The sequence below is a fragment of the Mesoplodon mirus genome (assembly GCF_964341445.2).
Source record: "Mesoplodon mirus genome assembly, chromosome: 11".
NCBI classification, from domain to species: Eukaryota; Metazoa; Chordata; class Mammalia; order Artiodactyla; family Ziphiidae; genus Mesoplodon; species Mesoplodon mirus.
This window is the reverse complement of record NC_138987.1, coordinates 27,541,706-27,558,226: the sequence shown is the minus strand read 5'-3', so window position 1 is coordinate 27,558,226 and position 16,521 is coordinate 27,541,706. Positions and strand designations below refer to the sequence as shown.

General features: G+C 47.0%; 1 protein-coding gene across 1 annotated transcript in view; it reads right to left on the bottom strand.

Annotated features, from left to right (window-relative positions):
• STAB2 (stabilin 2) overlaps positions 1 to 16,521 on the bottom strand; it is a 155,126-nt gene that overhangs the window by 108,129 nt on the left and 30,476 nt on the right. Inside the window, exons 7-10 of the mRNA XM_082635128.1 lie at positions 11,259 to 11,384; positions 9,549 to 9,745; positions 7,604 to 7,737; positions 132 to 265 (exon numbers count right to left, since the gene is read on the bottom strand). Of these exons, the coding sequence (XP_082491254.1) occupies positions 132 to 265; positions 7,604 to 7,737; positions 9,549 to 9,745; positions 11,259 to 11,384 (591 nt within the window). The remainder of the gene's footprint in view (positions 1 to 131; positions 266 to 7,603; positions 7,738 to 9,548; positions 9,746 to 11,258; positions 11,385 to 16,521) is intronic.

The following is a 16,521-nucleotide window of genomic DNA, read 5'->3' as shown; positions in this document are numbered from 1 at the left end:
AAGGGCTGATCCCAATAGACAAGACTTGCCAATCCTGCACACCCCTTTCTGAGTGATTGTGTGCCTGGCAGATGTCCTTGCCCATCAGAGGACTGCGCTTTCTGTGGAAATGTGCACCCATGGCTGTGTACCCAGGAGTGAGATGAAAGAGGTCAGCCTTCCTTGCCATTTTCCTCTGGGTTCAGTGTTTAATTCTCTGAGTCGCTCCATGATGTTTCCATAACACGTCAAGCCATCGCCAACGTAGCCTTTGCGGCAAGCGCATCTACAGAGAGGGGGAAAACACATTTTCAGGGTCTCAAAGCCATTGGATGTTGACGTCATACAGTCCAAAACCCTCACTGTGCAGATGGGGAAGACTGGGACAGTCAGACTGGATGCTCAGAGCGGGACAGAGACAAGGCCAGAAGAGTGGGACAAATACAAGTGAGCATTCCTAGTGTACTGGCTGACATAGAGCAGCCCCACAAGAAATGGATATTTAGGGCTTCCCTGGTGGCGCAGTGGTTGAGACTCTCAAAAAAAAAAGAAAAAAGAAAGAAAAGAAATGGATATTTAATAAATTATGTGTGTATACGTAAACACTAGATAACTCTGTATATTCTTTTTTTTTTTTTTTTTTTTTTTTGCGGTACGCAGGCCTCTCACTGCTGTGGCCTCTCCCGCTGCGGAGCACAGGCTCCGGACGCGCAGGCTCAGCGGCCATGGCTCACGGGCCCAGCCGCTCCGCGGCACGTGGGATCCTCCCGGACCGGGGCACGAACCCGCGTCCCCCGCGTCGGCGGGCGGACGCTCAACCGCTGCGCCACCAGGGAAGCCCTGTGTGTACTCTCTGTCTCAGTCTTTTTTCAAAGCATAAGCAAGAGCCCGTGTATATCAGAAGCACTAGGAGTACTTACTGTAAATGTAGAGTCTAGGTCCCCACTGCAGAACCACGAAATCAGAATAAGCTGCTGAAGCCAGCCTCAAGTAAAGAGTCAGAGCTGTGGATCTGCTTGGAAGACTCTTCCCCTCCCTTTCCTTCCTGAGCTCTCTGCTCAACTGCGCCTTCCTCGGGAAACCTTCCTTGATTTTCCATCCCCTTCCCCGTCCCTTTGTAGATTGTGTCACCCTTAGTGTGCCACGTAGCTCCCGGTGCCATGCAGGTCTTTTCTGCAGCACCGGTCCCAGTTGTGATTTCATCCTGACCTGTGTGGTGTTTCGACTACGATCTGCTTCCCCATCTAATGTGAGAAAAGAGTAAGGACAAGGGTTATGTGTGCAATTATTCACTCTCGTAATCCCACGATCTAGTGCAGGGCTTGGTCCACAGTAGGTATTTAATTAATAGTTGTAAAATAAGTAGTAATTGAATTAAAAGAAATATGTAAACAATGAAAGTCACAGAATCGTATATGATCGTTTAGGTTCACAAAAGAGAAATGGAGTTAACGATGCAGTTAGTGATGTGCTGGTAGATGTTAGACATCCAGCTCTCCAGGGGAAAAAAAATAGCCCTGATTTGCAGCATTTGCCCATTTCCCATGGTTCATACTCCCACCTTGGCCAATCTCAAACTACTGTGACACTAACCAGCCAGCACATTCCTGAAAACTTAATCATTGGCTCTTGTGACTCAGTAAGCCCTGGCTCTAGCAAACCACTGCTACTTGGCAAAGACTGGTTGACAGCTGGCTGAAATTGGCAAGTTGCTTAGGAAGGTGACATTCTCCAAAATCTTGGAGATAAGTGAGGAACCAAACAGGAGACAGGGGAAAAACATTTCAGAGAGGAGAGAGGCAGGGATGCTGTGGGCATGCATACCACAGAGGTGGCTCATGTTTAGGAGAGGATTCCAAAGAACAATTATACACTCGCTAATCCATTTGTGTTTCTAAATTGGTCCCGTGGCACACAGATAAATTTCCAACAAGTTTGCTGAACAAACACTTCTGAGTCTTATCACCCCTTGCTTGGATTGCTGCAATGACTCCCTAACTGGTCTTTCTGCCCTTAGTTTTCCTCCCGTCAAATCAGTCTTTCACACAAGCCCTGAGGGGTCTGTGCCAAAGGGAAATCTGGCATCTGTGTGCTTAACACTCAGGGACTCCTTTTGTCTACAGGATACAGTGTAAACGCTTAGCACGCATGCAAGGCTTCAAAGGGTGGGGTGGGGGGATCTTGCTTATGTGTCCTTCCTGCTTTCATGCACATCCCAGCAACACCAAATCGCTCTGTTTTCTAGGCTGTTACACCCTTCTCAGGCTGTGTGTCCTGCCGGAGTGCTCCCACTCCCTCCTCACAGCTCAGGTGTGGCCTAGGCAGCCCTACCCGGCCTCTCTACTCACTCCCCCACCACAACCCATCGTACCAAAATGACCTCTTCAGGAGTTCTCCCCTCTGCCAGCTGGCACGCTCTCCTAGGACCTGGATCCCACCCTATTTCTCTCCCTTGTATTCCAGCACCTGGAACAGTACCTCATTGTTGAACTGATTTTCTTTCTTTCTTTCTATCTATCTATCTATCTATCTATCTATCTATTTATGGCTGTGTTGGGTCTTCGCTGCTGCACGCAGGCTTTCTCTCTAGTTGCAGCGAGCGGGGGCTACTCTCTTTGTTGTGCTGCGCAGGCTTCTCACTGCAGTGGCTTCTCTTGTTGCAGAGCATGGGCTCTAGACGCGCGGGCTTCAGTAGTTGTGGCTCACGGGCTTAGTTGCTCCGTGGCATGTGGGCTCTTCCCAGACCAGGGCTCGAACCCGTGTCTCCTGCATTGACAGGAGGATTCTTAACCACTGCGCCACCAGGGAAGCCCGAACTGATTATTTTCTAAGTACCTACTTAATTCTAGAAACTGAGCTAGGCAAGAGAGCTATAAAGGTGATAACAACAGATACCTTGCTCTTCTAGCATCTCACATGCTGGAGATGAACCTGAAAACAAATCACTTAGGGCAACGTGATGAGGTTACTTAACATCTTTGAGTCCCAGTTTCCTCATCTGTGAAATGGGTTTACTAACACCTTTAGGGCTATTGATAGAAGAGGCAATGCATGAAAACAGCTGGCACAGTGATGGACACATAGGAAAAGCTCAGTACTTGGCAGATGATGACAGTGATGGAGATGGTGGTGACAACGACAATGATGAGGAGAGGCTGGGATGCAGCAGGACAAGTCCATGAACAGATGACTCGAGTTCCATAGCAAGCGCTGTGATAGATTGAATAGGATGCGGGGGTCAGGGAGGAGGAAGTGACTAATTTTGCCTGAAGAAATATGGAACAGGTTCTAGGAGGAAGTAATTTTTGTAAGCTAATTCTAAAAGGATGCATATGTGATTCCCAGCCAGACAAATGACTGGGAGATCATTGACTGATTGAGCCTTAGGGGCTTTTATAGAGCAGTTGCTCCAACCAGGGACAATTTTGCCCACCCCCCACCCCCCTGGGGACATCTGGCAGTGTCTGGAGACATTTTTGGTCATCACAACGGGGGTGAAGGTGCTACTGGCGTCTAGTGGATAGAGGTGACGGATGCTGCTCAACACGCTACAATGCACAGGACAGTACCTACAACAAAGAGTTATCCAGCCCCAAAGGTCAGTAGTGCCGAGGTTGAGGAAACTTGTTATGAAGAATCACTAAGGTAGATATAACCGTGAAACAATAGCTTATTTAAGACAATCAAATGACAGTTTCCTACTTAAACATCAACCTTCTCTGTAAGTACTGAGCTTCAGGATGGTGAATGTAAGGTGACAAAGAGGGAGACTGGCAACTCCTGGAAGTGATACAGTAGTCACTATTGAAAACCAATCTGGGGGCTTCTCTGGTGGCGCAGTGGTTGAGAGTCCGCCTGCTGATGCAGGGGACGCGGGAAGATCCCACATGCCGCGGAGCGGCTGGGCCCGTGAGCCATGGCTGCTGAGCCTGCGTGTCCGGAGCCTGTGCTCCGCAACGGGAGAGGCCACAACAGTGAGAGGCCGGTGTACCGCAAAAAAAGAAAAAAAAAAAAAAAGAAAAAAGAAAACCAATCCTGCTGTACATTATGTAAGTTCCATGTGAAGTCAATAGAAAGACAACTTTTACAAGTTACTTTTTATATTTCTCTCTGAAAGTCCCCTAAGTTGTTATGAGGCCAGTGATCCATTTTGTGTAAAGAGACTTGACTTGTCTTTCCTAAGGACGGCAGGAGAATTGTATTTTAATGGTCTCTGTGCTGAATGGAATGTATGAGACATAAATATTCTTTAAATTTTTATTTAAAATCTCGGTCCACAAGTCTGAGACTTTATGAGACCATTTTCTGACTCAGCTGGGCTACGGCCCATTCATAGCATCACCTCTTTTATAAACTGGTTCTTTAGTAGGTGTAAAGTTCTTCCCTGCTGTCCCAAGGCTTTTAAAACACCCACAAGCCACCTGCATTTTATGTTATGAGATGGAATTATTTATATTCAATGTTGGATAAAATTTAGTTAAATTATAAGGTGCCCCCAAAGTTCAGGGTGATAAATATTATAACAGAAGCATTCCAGGGCTCTCTGGGAGCCCAGAGGGAGGGGCACCTGAGTGGACCAGGGAGACAGGGGAGGCATCAGAGAGGTGAAGATACTCAAGTTGACACTGCAGGATCAGCGTGTTGGTCTGACTCAGAGGAGGTGGGGAGAGAAGGACGGTCTAAGTTGGAGGGATACCAGGGTATGTTTGAAGAACAATAAATAGCTCAATAGCACTAGAGCCAAGGGTGCGTTGATGGCAGTGGTGGAGGTAAAGCTGGCCCATGCACACCCTCTGCAAACAGCCATCTTCAGCCATCGCCTGGGGGGAGTGGTCCCGGGAAGAGCCTGTGCAGGTTCCGGAGGCTGGTTTGGAGCCCTCTGAGCAGAGAATGAGGTCCTGGGTACTTGAGCGGGGTCTCTGACGTGCCTTCTGGCTCTGGGAGATCACAGCCCCTTTGTCCTTCAGACTCCTTGCCCTAGTGTAGTCAGTGGAGGGCCAGAATGGGGTCGCTAAAATGCAGTGCCCAGGGCAGGGGCCCCTGTTGCCCAGGTCTGAGGGTCACACTGCTGGGAACACATCTGGAAGTGGCTGAGCTGGGGTCTGAAGCTGGGTCTGTCTGGGAAAGCCCATGATCCTGCTGCATGGTGCCGAGGCACCGTATTGCTTTGGACAGGATTCTTGGGAAGATGGTTCACACTAAGGAATCCTAACCTGCACACATCACATAAAAACACTGTCATTAGTGTCACTAATGTTCCCAGAGTCTCCAGATTTCAGTGCTGTTTCCTGTACATTTGTACAGTTGGAATGGAAACCACATTTTCCAGTATGCCTTCTCTGTCACGTCCAGGCTTTTCAGACTCAGATAAGAGATGAATGCTTTTCTCTTCTGTCATGCCTTAATTCCCACCTCTGCTATGTAAAAATAGAAAGGCACAATTTTAACTGACAGGAAGCTAATGGTTCTTCTTAGTAATAATGAAAGTGTGGAGTGTAGAGTTTAAAGCAGGCTTATATACATTAACTTGTCAGCTCTGCCCAGGGAAATAGCTCCACCTGTCAGGGCAGGGAACTGTGGTTCCAGAAAGTTATGTGACTTGTCCAAGTTCACCCCAGTTGTGAGTGGGGGAGCCCACACTGGAACCCATTCTTCTTTACTGGGTGGTCTTCTCTGACTAATGCAGCATGATTTTGAATCCTCTGCATAGACTAACTGCCATTTTGAGGAGGTGTAAACAAAATAAATCCCTCTCCGGGGTGAACTAAATTATTGACAGCCCCATATTTTATTAATGTCACTCAGCCAGCCTTTAACATAGGCCTCTTCCCAGCTGAAGACAGTCAGGTTTTGGGGGGGGGCAGGTGTCGAGAGGTTTGTGAGTGACACACAGACCCCTAAAATTGATGGCTAGTTCCACTGACATTCTAGGCACAAGTTTTTTTTTTTTTTTTTTTTTTGCGGTACGCAGGCATCTCACTGTTGTGGCCTCTCCCGTTGTGGAGCACAGGCTCCGGACGCGCAGGCTCAGCGGCCATGGCTCATGGGCCCAGCCGTTGCGCGGCATGTGGGATCTTCCCGGACCGGGGCATGAGCCCGTGTCCCCTGCATCGGCAGGCGGACTCTCAACCACTGCGCCACCAGGGGAGCCCTAGGCACAAGTTTTAATGCAACTTCTATTATTCTGATGTTCCAGTTTCATTTTTCTATTTTATCTTCTCAAACACAAAAGAAAGAAAGTGTTTAAAGTGTTCTACTCAAGCTTTCCCAGAGAATGGTACCAAGTGTGCAAGCTGGCTGGTTCGGTTGTCAGTGTCAGAACCTGGGTTTCAGGAGAGGACGTGCCCATATGCATAGCTGTGTAGGTGTGTACGTGCCTGCACGTCTGGGAGGGGTCTGCGTGTGCATGGTGTGTATGGAGTGATTTCTGTGTGCCAGGTTCCTCTCAGAGACTGATGAATGTAACCTTATTCAATCCTCATCACAGCCCTGGTTGGAGGCAAAATTGTCCCCCTTTTACGACAGAGGAAATAGAAGTCACAGAGTAAGGGAAGCAGCAGAGCTGGGGCTTGAATCCAGGGGTTCTGACACTCAAACTCTTTCTGCTCCACCCACAGTGCATACAGATACACTTATCTGCCCAGAGAGAACACAGTGATCATAAAACCTATCTGGGCGAATCTACACATTCAAGACCCAGCTATAAAAGGAATGACAGAGGGGGGCTCTGGAAGCACAGAAACTGTTCCATGTCTACTGTGGTTTTGAGCTCACTACAGCAGAACAGGTTCTTTGCTGATGCTGGTGACAATGAGACCCGAAAGTGGCGCCAAGATGCAAGCCTCCATCTGGGAGTCAAAAGGCTTGGGTTTCAGGCTTGGTTCATCCACTGATAAAAACAAAATACAGCTAGAGAGGAGTTTCCAGAACATTCTCTCATGCATCTTCCCAACAACAGTATGAAGTAGACACCACTGTACTCATTTTATACATGGAGAAACTGAGGCCAGAGAGACCTTGTCACATTCCCAAGGTCATGAATCTGATAGATACCAGTGTGGAGACTCAAACCCAGGTCTTTAAACTCCGTATAGCATCTTCCCACCAGGCAAGCTGCCTCTGCCTCAGGAATTTTCACACAAATATTTTAACTCATAGTCAACCCCTTCTTTTGAAACCTGGAGTCTGGGAAACACCACTCATGTGTATTCACTTTCCCTAGTTTTCACTCTCCCATTGTTTTGCACCACTCACAAGCAATATTTCATAGATTGCGGAAACAGGCATATACATTAGAGGTCAAACCTCTGTCATCACCATAGACATCTGTTTTCCCAGTGACGGTGGATTCTTTCTCCCACGCTCTGATCACTTCATACCATGTTTTCAGGCCAGGTCAATACTTCAGGGTGCTGGCACGGTCATTATCAAGGAAACCATTACTGAACGATTCACTGATTATACAAAGATATATCGAGTCCCTACTGCGCTCCTTGCATTGTGCTATGTGAGGGTGGTGCGAGGCTGAATAAGACACATTTCCTGTCCTCCCGAGAAGTTTTCCCATTGACTGGCCACCACCTTCACTGCTTGGAAAGATGGTGGTGGAATTGGAAAGCCTTACTTGGTGCGACCTGGCGCGATGGTGGTGCAGTTCGCATCCCGGTGGCAGGGGTTCTCCGACTCACAGACGTCGGTCACGCTGCACCCCACTCCAGGGACCAAGTCACGGTAGTGTTCAGCACACTCGCAGTGAGCCTTCAGCCGATGGGAAGAGAAGAGAAAAGAGGGTTCCCGTTAGTCACTTAGGCTGACGTTCTTCTTAAATTCCTATCTTTATTCTGCCATAAAAGCTGAATTGGGGGCTTCCCTGGTGGCGCAGTGGTTGAGAGTCTGCCTGCCGATGCAGGGGACACGGGTTCGTGCCCCGGTCCGGGAAGATCCCACATGCCACGGAGCGGCTGGGCCCGTGAGCCATGGCCGCTGAGCCTGCGCGTCCGGAGCCTGTGCTCCGCAACGGGAGAGGCCACAGCAGTGAGAGGCCCGCGTGCCGTAAAAAAAAAAAAAAAAAAAAAAAAAAAGGCTGACTTGGGGTAGGTCTAAAGTGTGGGCTGTAACTATAATTTGTCAGCAGATCCAGAATTGGAAATCATGTTCACATCTCATCTGTTTGGAAACTCATACACCTTGCTTGTAGCTCACACGTTCAGTTCTTTGGTTTGCTCACCCTGGGCCTCCCTGGCACCATACTTCCCGCTTTTAGATTTAGGTGAGTAGAGACTGAGGCTCAGATGGGAGGTATTATTTCTCTAGAATAGTGGTTTTCAACCGGGAGTCTCAACCCAAGGGACATTGGACTTGTAGACATTTTTGATTGTGACAACAGGGTGGGGGGACAGTGCCACAAGAGGCCAGGGATGCTGTTAAACATCATACAATGCACAGGATACTTCCTACAACAAAGAGTTCTCAGGTCCAAAATGCTAATCATGCCGAGGATGAGGAACCCTGTTCTGGAATAAAGAATGCACTGCTTCTGTGTGAACAACGGAGGGGTTCTAAGACTTGAAAATATGCCTGGGACCCATTTTTAAAGTGACAATGTAGATGTTTTAATCTCACTCCCAAGGTCCTGGGGCTTCGGTTCATGATGTGACATGACTTTTCCCATAAGGGACCTCATTTAGAGGATGAGAATTTAGCCCTTCGAATTTCTTACAAGCCATCCTCAGAAACTGCTGGCAGAAATGTCCTGTGATGTATTCTATTTCTCGGACATGAGATCGGGTGGATTCTCTGCAGGGGACTCCAGGAGCATCCCCATGGAGTGCAGATTAGACTGCTGGGGACCCATGACTGGGTCTGGTCAGACACTGAAGGCTTTCCTTTCACCCAGGCAGCAGTAGTCTCTTGTATGGATGGGTTTCCTCCACTGGACACTTGACATGCAGTTGTGGCTGCACTAGGCACCCACTAAATATTTGGTGGGTGAACGAGATATTGAGGAAAGGGCTCTTTGATCTGGACTCTGCAGCAAAGGTCTCCTGACTAGGCTGAATTTTACTAGTCAAGGTCATGACATGATTTAGAGAATCACATATGTCTCACTCCAGAGTATCTTCATTGCTCCCTATAAATCTGTCTGTGCTGCCTGACATTTTATCAGCATTCATCCCTTTGGGACAGAGTTTTTTGGTCCTAAGAGTCCCCTCTCACTTTGAAAAGACATTAGAGAGACTGGAGGAATGCAGGTGAAAGTCAATGACATATTTTCCCAAGACTTCATTAACAGTTAATTTGTTAATAGAATTCAAGCTATGTGTACATATGTTGTCAATCATCAAACAGGACTGGGATGGAGGAGACAGTGACGTTTTGACAGAAGAGCTGGGAAAGGGCGAGTTCAGAGGGTGGATCACGGCTCCCTGAGGTTGACCCCAAGCACACGGAGGTCTGTCTGGACAGGAAGCCCGGCCTGAGCATGGAAAGGGAGAACTGAGACGACACAGTTTTACCTTCAGCGGGTGGTCCTACTTCTATTCTCATCAGTCCCAACATCATTAGCTCACCTGTCCGGGCCCATCATATCTGCACACCGTGGACTCTGTAGGGCAGTTTCCAAAGTTAACTTGGCAGGGGTCCACTGGTAAGCACACCTGGCCGTCCCCGTGGTAGCCTTCTTGGCACGTGCAACTGTGCTGATTTGGTCCTAGGTAGGTGCACCGAGCGTGAGGGTGGCAGATATTTTGTGAACAGGGGTTGATGGCTGGAGAAGCAATGACAAAATAAGGTGGTTACCACACTCAGGGAAGGAGGAGAACTGAACTGTGAAGGGATTGCAAATCACAGCTTATCCAAGCTGCAAAGGCAATTCAACAGTTTCAAGAGAGAGTAAAAAACATTTCATCTTACCCTCCTGATCACCCCCATTGACCAAAAAGATTTATATATGGCCATTAGAAATTATAATTACAAGTACTGTGATGATGTATTATTATGCCATGCTATGTGTGGATTTAAGTATAAAATTGCATGAAAGAAAGCACTAATATTAATAGAATTTATAATACGTACTGGGCCCTTTTCTAAGCATTTGCCATATGTGAATTCAGTTAATCCTTACAACCCTCTAGCGTAGTTACTATTATTATCCCCATTTCATAGATAGGAAACTGGAGGCACAGGTAGGTTAAAGAATTTGTCCAAGGTCATACTGTTAGTAACAGGCAGACCTGGGATTTATAGCCAGGCAGTCGGGCTCCAATAGCATGTTCATAACCACACCCAACCACTCATGAAGTGAAAGAGCATGAAAGGAAGTAAGGGGACTTCCCTGGTGGCGCAGTGGTTAAGAATCCGCCTGCCAAGGCAGGGGACACGGGTTCGATCCCTGGTCTGGGAAGATCCCACATGCTGCAGAGCAACTAAGCCCGTGCACCACAACTACTGAGCCTGAGCTCTAGAGCCCGCGAGCCACAACTACTGAGCCCACGTGCAACAACTACTGAAGCCCGCATGCCTAGAGCCCGTGCTCTGCTACAAGAGAAGCCACAGCAATGAGAAGCCCACGCACTGCGATGAAGAGTAGCCCCCGCTCACCACAACCAGAGAAAAGCCCGCGCACAGCAGCAAAGACCCAACGCAGCCCAAAATAAATAAATAAAACAAATTTATTAAAAAAAAAAAAGAAAGGAAGGGAGGAAGGGAGGAAGGAAGAAGGAAGTAAGAAACAAACTACATTCTATCTTAAGATTGATTTAGGTGATATAGAAGAAGAAAAATGTACAGTTACCAGGGGGGAAAGTGGAGGGGGAAGGGATAAATTGGGAGACTGGGACTGACACATACACACTCCTATATATAAAAGAGATAACTAATAAGAACCTATTGTATAGCACAGGGAATTCTATTCAATACTGTGTAATGACCTATATGGGAATAGAATCTAAAAGAAAGAGTGGATATATGTACAACTGATTCACTTTGCTGTACAGCAGAAACTAACACAACATTGTAAATCAATTATACTCCAATAAAAATTAATTTAAAAAGCGTAAAAATCTATATACGTGCTTTGATAACAAGAGAACTTGCCATTTATTGAACAGCTACCACATGATGAGCATTTTGCTTAGAATTTTTAATATTATGTCATGCAGCTACACAGAGAGAAATAGAAGTGGTCATTGTGTTAATATTAAGAAGGTTGTGAGGTTTTTTTCTGTTGAGGAATCTAACCATCCCAATGAATAAACCAGCAGGATCGAAGTTCTACTCACGCTCGCAGTGTCTGCCATCGCCTGTGTAACTGGGGATGCATTTGCATTCTAGTTTTGTTTCATCTTTGCTGGAAGGTGAGCATCTGGAATTTTCTGGGCAGACCAAGGCTGCACATGCTGGGATGGCTGGAAAGGAAGGTTGTTGAGGTAATGGCCTTAGTAGAACCACCAGTTCTAAAAAAACTCAACAAATGCAATATCCCCTATTATGACAAAAGTGACACAGATTCACTGTAACAATTCAAAAAATACTGAACGAGTAAAGCAAAAATTAGCTGTCTTCTTATTCTCATTCTCCCATCCCACTCCCACAATAACCAATGTTAACAACCAATATAATACATTTATGTGTAAGATTTTCAAAAGATGAAATGGAATCCTGTTAAAATATTTAGGAACTTGATTTTTAATTTAACAATATATTATGGAGGTAGGTAAGGGTGTACCTTAATGTCTAATGACTGCATAGTATTTTATAAGATAGATGGGGCTTAGATGGCTGTTAAAAACCATAGTCTGGCATAATTAGCCAACTTGCAAAGCGAACAAGTTGGGCTGACACAGTCACGTGGTTGCTGCTAGAAGATATGAGATGCCCGGGTCAGAGATAAAGGACCATTTATCACTCACATCAGGAGCAGTAGCCAGAATGTCAGCATTTTTGGACCGGTTCTTCCAAGCCCTGGTTCCCACAGGGCAATGCAAAGAGGGCCATACTGAGACCTGAACAGGCAGTGGATTTCATTACAGAAGAGGAGCCCTGAGCTTAGGGAACTGAAATGCTTTTTAGTTTGTTTTTAAATAATAGGCAATGTATTACTTAGGGCCCAGGCAAGAGAGAGAAACCATGCAACTATTTGAACAGTGAAAATTTTAGTGTAAAGATTCATGTACAGAGTAAAATAACAGGGAATTGGCTCCTGACAGCTACAAAGAGCTCAAAAGAATAAAGGAATGGAAGAAAAATAAAGAGCAACCACTCCGCTCGGGTTAAGATAAGAGTAAGTCCTCCCCTTCCAGAGCTGAGACCCGGATGTCACTGGCAAGGACATGGCCTTGGTCACTCTACAGCAGAGAGGTTGCTGATGTGTCCGCCGGTGACACCTGCTGGAGGCCATCCCTCTGGGGCCCCAGGGAAGGTCATCCACAGGGAGCTGCCAAGCCTGGGAAAGCGGCTTGCCTCTGGATGCTACTGGAAGCAGGAGCTGAGAAGCCCACCTTCTCAGAAGCGCTGTGTACTCCTGTGCGCGACTGGGGCAGGGGTGGTCTCAGGGGCCAGCTGTGTGGCATGGAGGTGGGTGGTCAGCTCTCTGGATGGCTGGTCCTGAGGGGCCCTTGCTGTGCATGGGGCTGAGGGGAGGGTGTGCAGAACAGCTCCTGAACTGGGTCACCAGCCTGCACTGTCTAGGGCTCCTGGCTATGCTCTGCCGCCCGAGTCAAGCACTAGACAAGGTATGCAGTGGTCAAATACTGGAGGATGCTAAGCCTTGCCAGAACCTAGTGCTGGAGAAACTGTGCAGGGCTGAGCAACGGAGCAAAGCCGTGTTCTTCAGGCACCTGGTGAGTGAGTTAACCCAGAAACAGAAGAGAAAACCCTTGCTTCTTCAGTGTCCCTTTAGCACCCTCTGTTGGTAAGGCTTCACATCTTACTGGCTGACAAATGAGAACTATTCCAAAGCCCACCTCCATATTCACAGAGCAGGCAAAAAGGATGAATTTGGAGCTGAGAGGCAATCCACTGGTAACTGGCACAGGCAGTAAGCGTGCCCGCACTTGTTCCCGAGGGAGGTCCTATATCTTCCAAGGCTGTTCGCTCTACAAACATCCTTGTAAAGATGTTGGAACAAAGGGCAGTCAGTGTGCTGCTCTCAAGATGTGCACAAATGTGATGTATACGTTTGTCTCCCAACAGTGGCTAGTTGAATCAAAAATTCATATAGAGGGCTTCCCTGGTGGCGCAGTGGTTGAGAGTCCGCCTGCTGATGCAGGGGACAGGGGTTTGTGCCCCGGTCCGGGAAGATCCCACATGCCGTGGAGCAGCTGGGCCCGTGAGCCATGGCCGCTGAGCCTGGGCATACGGAGCCTGTGCTCCGCAACGGGAGAGGCCACAACAGTGAGAGGCCCACATACCGCAAAAAAAAAAAAAAAAAAAAAAAAATTCATAGAGAATACCCCCTCACCTCTTCCATAAAGTAGAACTGTTGCTGAGAAGGGGCTGCCCTTTCAGGATCACGTTTTCCACCCCTCTTTGCATCCAGGTGGGGTTATATGACTAGTCTACGTTGATGGAATACTGGAAGTTCTATGTATTATTCTGGACTTTGTAAGCAGATGCTTCTCTACACTCTCTCCTTCCTCCCATGGCTCAAAGCAGAGCACTTGGAGGTGCTACAGAATGGCAGACACAGGCAATGGAAGGCTCTGGATCCCTAAACACCACGTGGTGGGGAGCTGGTGGGGAGCCAGGAACACCCACATTGGAGTGTTACATTAGTAAGAAATATACCTCTGTTGCGTTAAGCCAGAGGTTGCCCAAATTCCCAGGTCATGGTGCCCTTAGTGTTTCAGTATTTTTTTTACGGGACCCCAATACAAAAGAAATATCTACCGGTTCATTTACTAAGTTGTTAGAACCAAAGAATTCAGGAACTATTTATGTCATGATAACGTAGTAGCCATCTGAAAAAGTAATATGGTTAGTAGGAAGATTAAATATTTTATTTCATTCTTAAACAACCACATTTACTTACTAACGGGACACGTGAGCTTGTTGGAGATGGCACTTCTTCAGCCTTGGAATCAGATTGGAAACTACCACCCTCCTTCCAGTTAAAATGATTTTTGCATGGTACTTACTTTTTACCACAGTGACCACTGGAAATGCAGCTTTGTAAAGAAATCATACCATCGGACAAAATGTAGTGCTACCTAATGTTGAAATTGTGCACTAACTCAGGCTAACATTTCATACGATATTCTACAGATGTACCACCGTTTCCCTCAGAAATTAAAAATATCCCATAGCAGCCCTGTGAGTTTGATGGGGTACTCTGGGATGCCTTGGTGCAGTTTTGGAACCGTAGTGTTAAGCCACTGGATTTTTGTGTTGATTTCTTTCAGCAGCTAGCATTCTTCTAACTAGAATAGGATGTACCACACTTCACTCAACCACTTCCTACTCATGGACGTTCAAGTTGTTTCCAGCTTGCTTTTTTCTTAAAAACAATACTATCAGGAGTTTCTCTGTACATGTATTCTCACCTACCCACCCCACCAGTCCTCCAGGTAAATTCCTAGAATTGGGGCTGTAGCCTCAAACTGTAAGCATCCTTTAAAATTTAATTGATATATTTCCCTCATAGATTGTAGCAATTCACATCCCCACTGACAGTACCATAATTTTTCTCACACCCACAGATAGATATTACCTAGCTTTTCAACCTGTGTAACACAGTGGGCAAAACACCAGAACCAAACCAAAACAAAACAAAACCTCCCAAACTCCAAAGTACTACTTCATTATGGTTTTAATTTGCATTTCTGTGACTCCTAGTGGGGTTAAGCACCTCTTCTATGCTTGTTGGCCAGTTTTCATTTCTTCCTGAGAATTAGCTGCTCCTTGGCCAATTTTAAAGGTGGGTTCATGGACTTTCTATTATAAAAACGTTTCTGCCATGCAGATTGCAAATATTTTTGTCCCAGTCTATTTATCTTCTGACTCAATAGAATTATTTTGTCATTTGGAAGCAAATCTTTTCATGCTGTCTATTAGGCTGGCTTCTGAGGTGGATCTCGGGTCTTATTAAAAAGGGTTTTTTGTTTGTTTCTGTTTGTGTGTTTTGCTCGTGAGTCCACTGGGCAGTACAGGAGTAGCTGGGGAAGGAGGCTGACTGAGGGCTATGGAAGGGGTCCACCCCAACCACCTGAGTTTCATTCTGCCGTTGATTCATATTGGTTGTTTGCATGCCTGTCTCTTCCACAGGAAGAAGGCAGAGGCTGTCTTTTATTCATCCGCCTTTCTACCACTGCTCTTATCTTCTCAACGACTTTCAATAAAGCGAGTTTGAATTTGCTGAATTTGATTCTTGTCTAATCCCTTTATTTTACAGACCAGGAGAATAAAATCCAGAGGATAACTTAGGTGAAGCTATTGCCACAGGCAGCATGTCCAATTTCCTAATGGCTAAGCTCCAAATTCACCCTTCATCACCTGCTCTGTGATAACGGGCTGGACTCTGAACATTTCTCCTTTGCAAGGATATGTTCATCTTGGCCAGTAGAGGGCGCCGGAGGGCTACTGCAGGAGGAAGGGGCTCCGCTTGCCGGTTCTGCTGTGCAGTGCTGTGCTTCTGCTGTGTTTGCTGCTGTTGCACAGCCTGCCGGTGGTGTGGGTGTGTGAGCACATCCAGTGATGCCCTGTCCCAACTGTGCACTCAGAGTGCACAGTGCATCGGTGACCTTGCATCCCTGGCCTGGACCCAGTGGCCACCTTCCCACAGCCCTCCCCACGCACAGACACTGAAGGTTCCAGGTTTAGCACCCATGGTGCCCCAACTCCCTCTGTCCACTTGCCCCCCAGCCTCGGCTCATCAGTGCCCTGAAGGGTTGTTGCCTGCCTGCTGGGTGACTGTATTCCCAGGCTGGCGTGGGCAAACCAGCAAACGTCTCCCCTACTAAGTGGGCTGCCACCACCCCCTCTCCAGCAAGATTTGAGCCAAGCCTTGGGGATGGCTGTCCCCTTCCAAGTTTGCCCTTCTTTATTATGCCCCATCAGCCCTACAGTTCATTTTGCATTTTTAGAGCCACTCTCCTATCATAGCTTACTAATTCTTTATATTAAACTTCCCTTGCTGCAATCACCCTGTGGTCTCTATCTTTTGATTAAACCCAGTGGGATCGATTGTTTAGAGAATTTCAATGACTTGAGTCCCAGCTCACTTATTGACTATTTTGTGAACTTTGGTGAATCATTTAGCCTTGGTGAGCCTCCATTTCCTGTTGATATGCTCTGTCTTTGAGACCTATAATGGAGAACATGCCTTATCTCCCTTTTCAGGTACCTAACTCATTGCAATGGCCCCAATGTCTTCCTCTCCAGTCTATCCTCACACTGCCACAAGCTTGGCCTTCCTAAAACATAGCTACAGCCATGTCACTGCATTGTTCCCAAGTCTTCCGTGACTTCCAATATTCTACACAATCTCTTCCCTCTCCTCCCTTCCCCTCCCCTCCCCTCCCCTTCTCTCCCTTCCTCTCCTTTTGT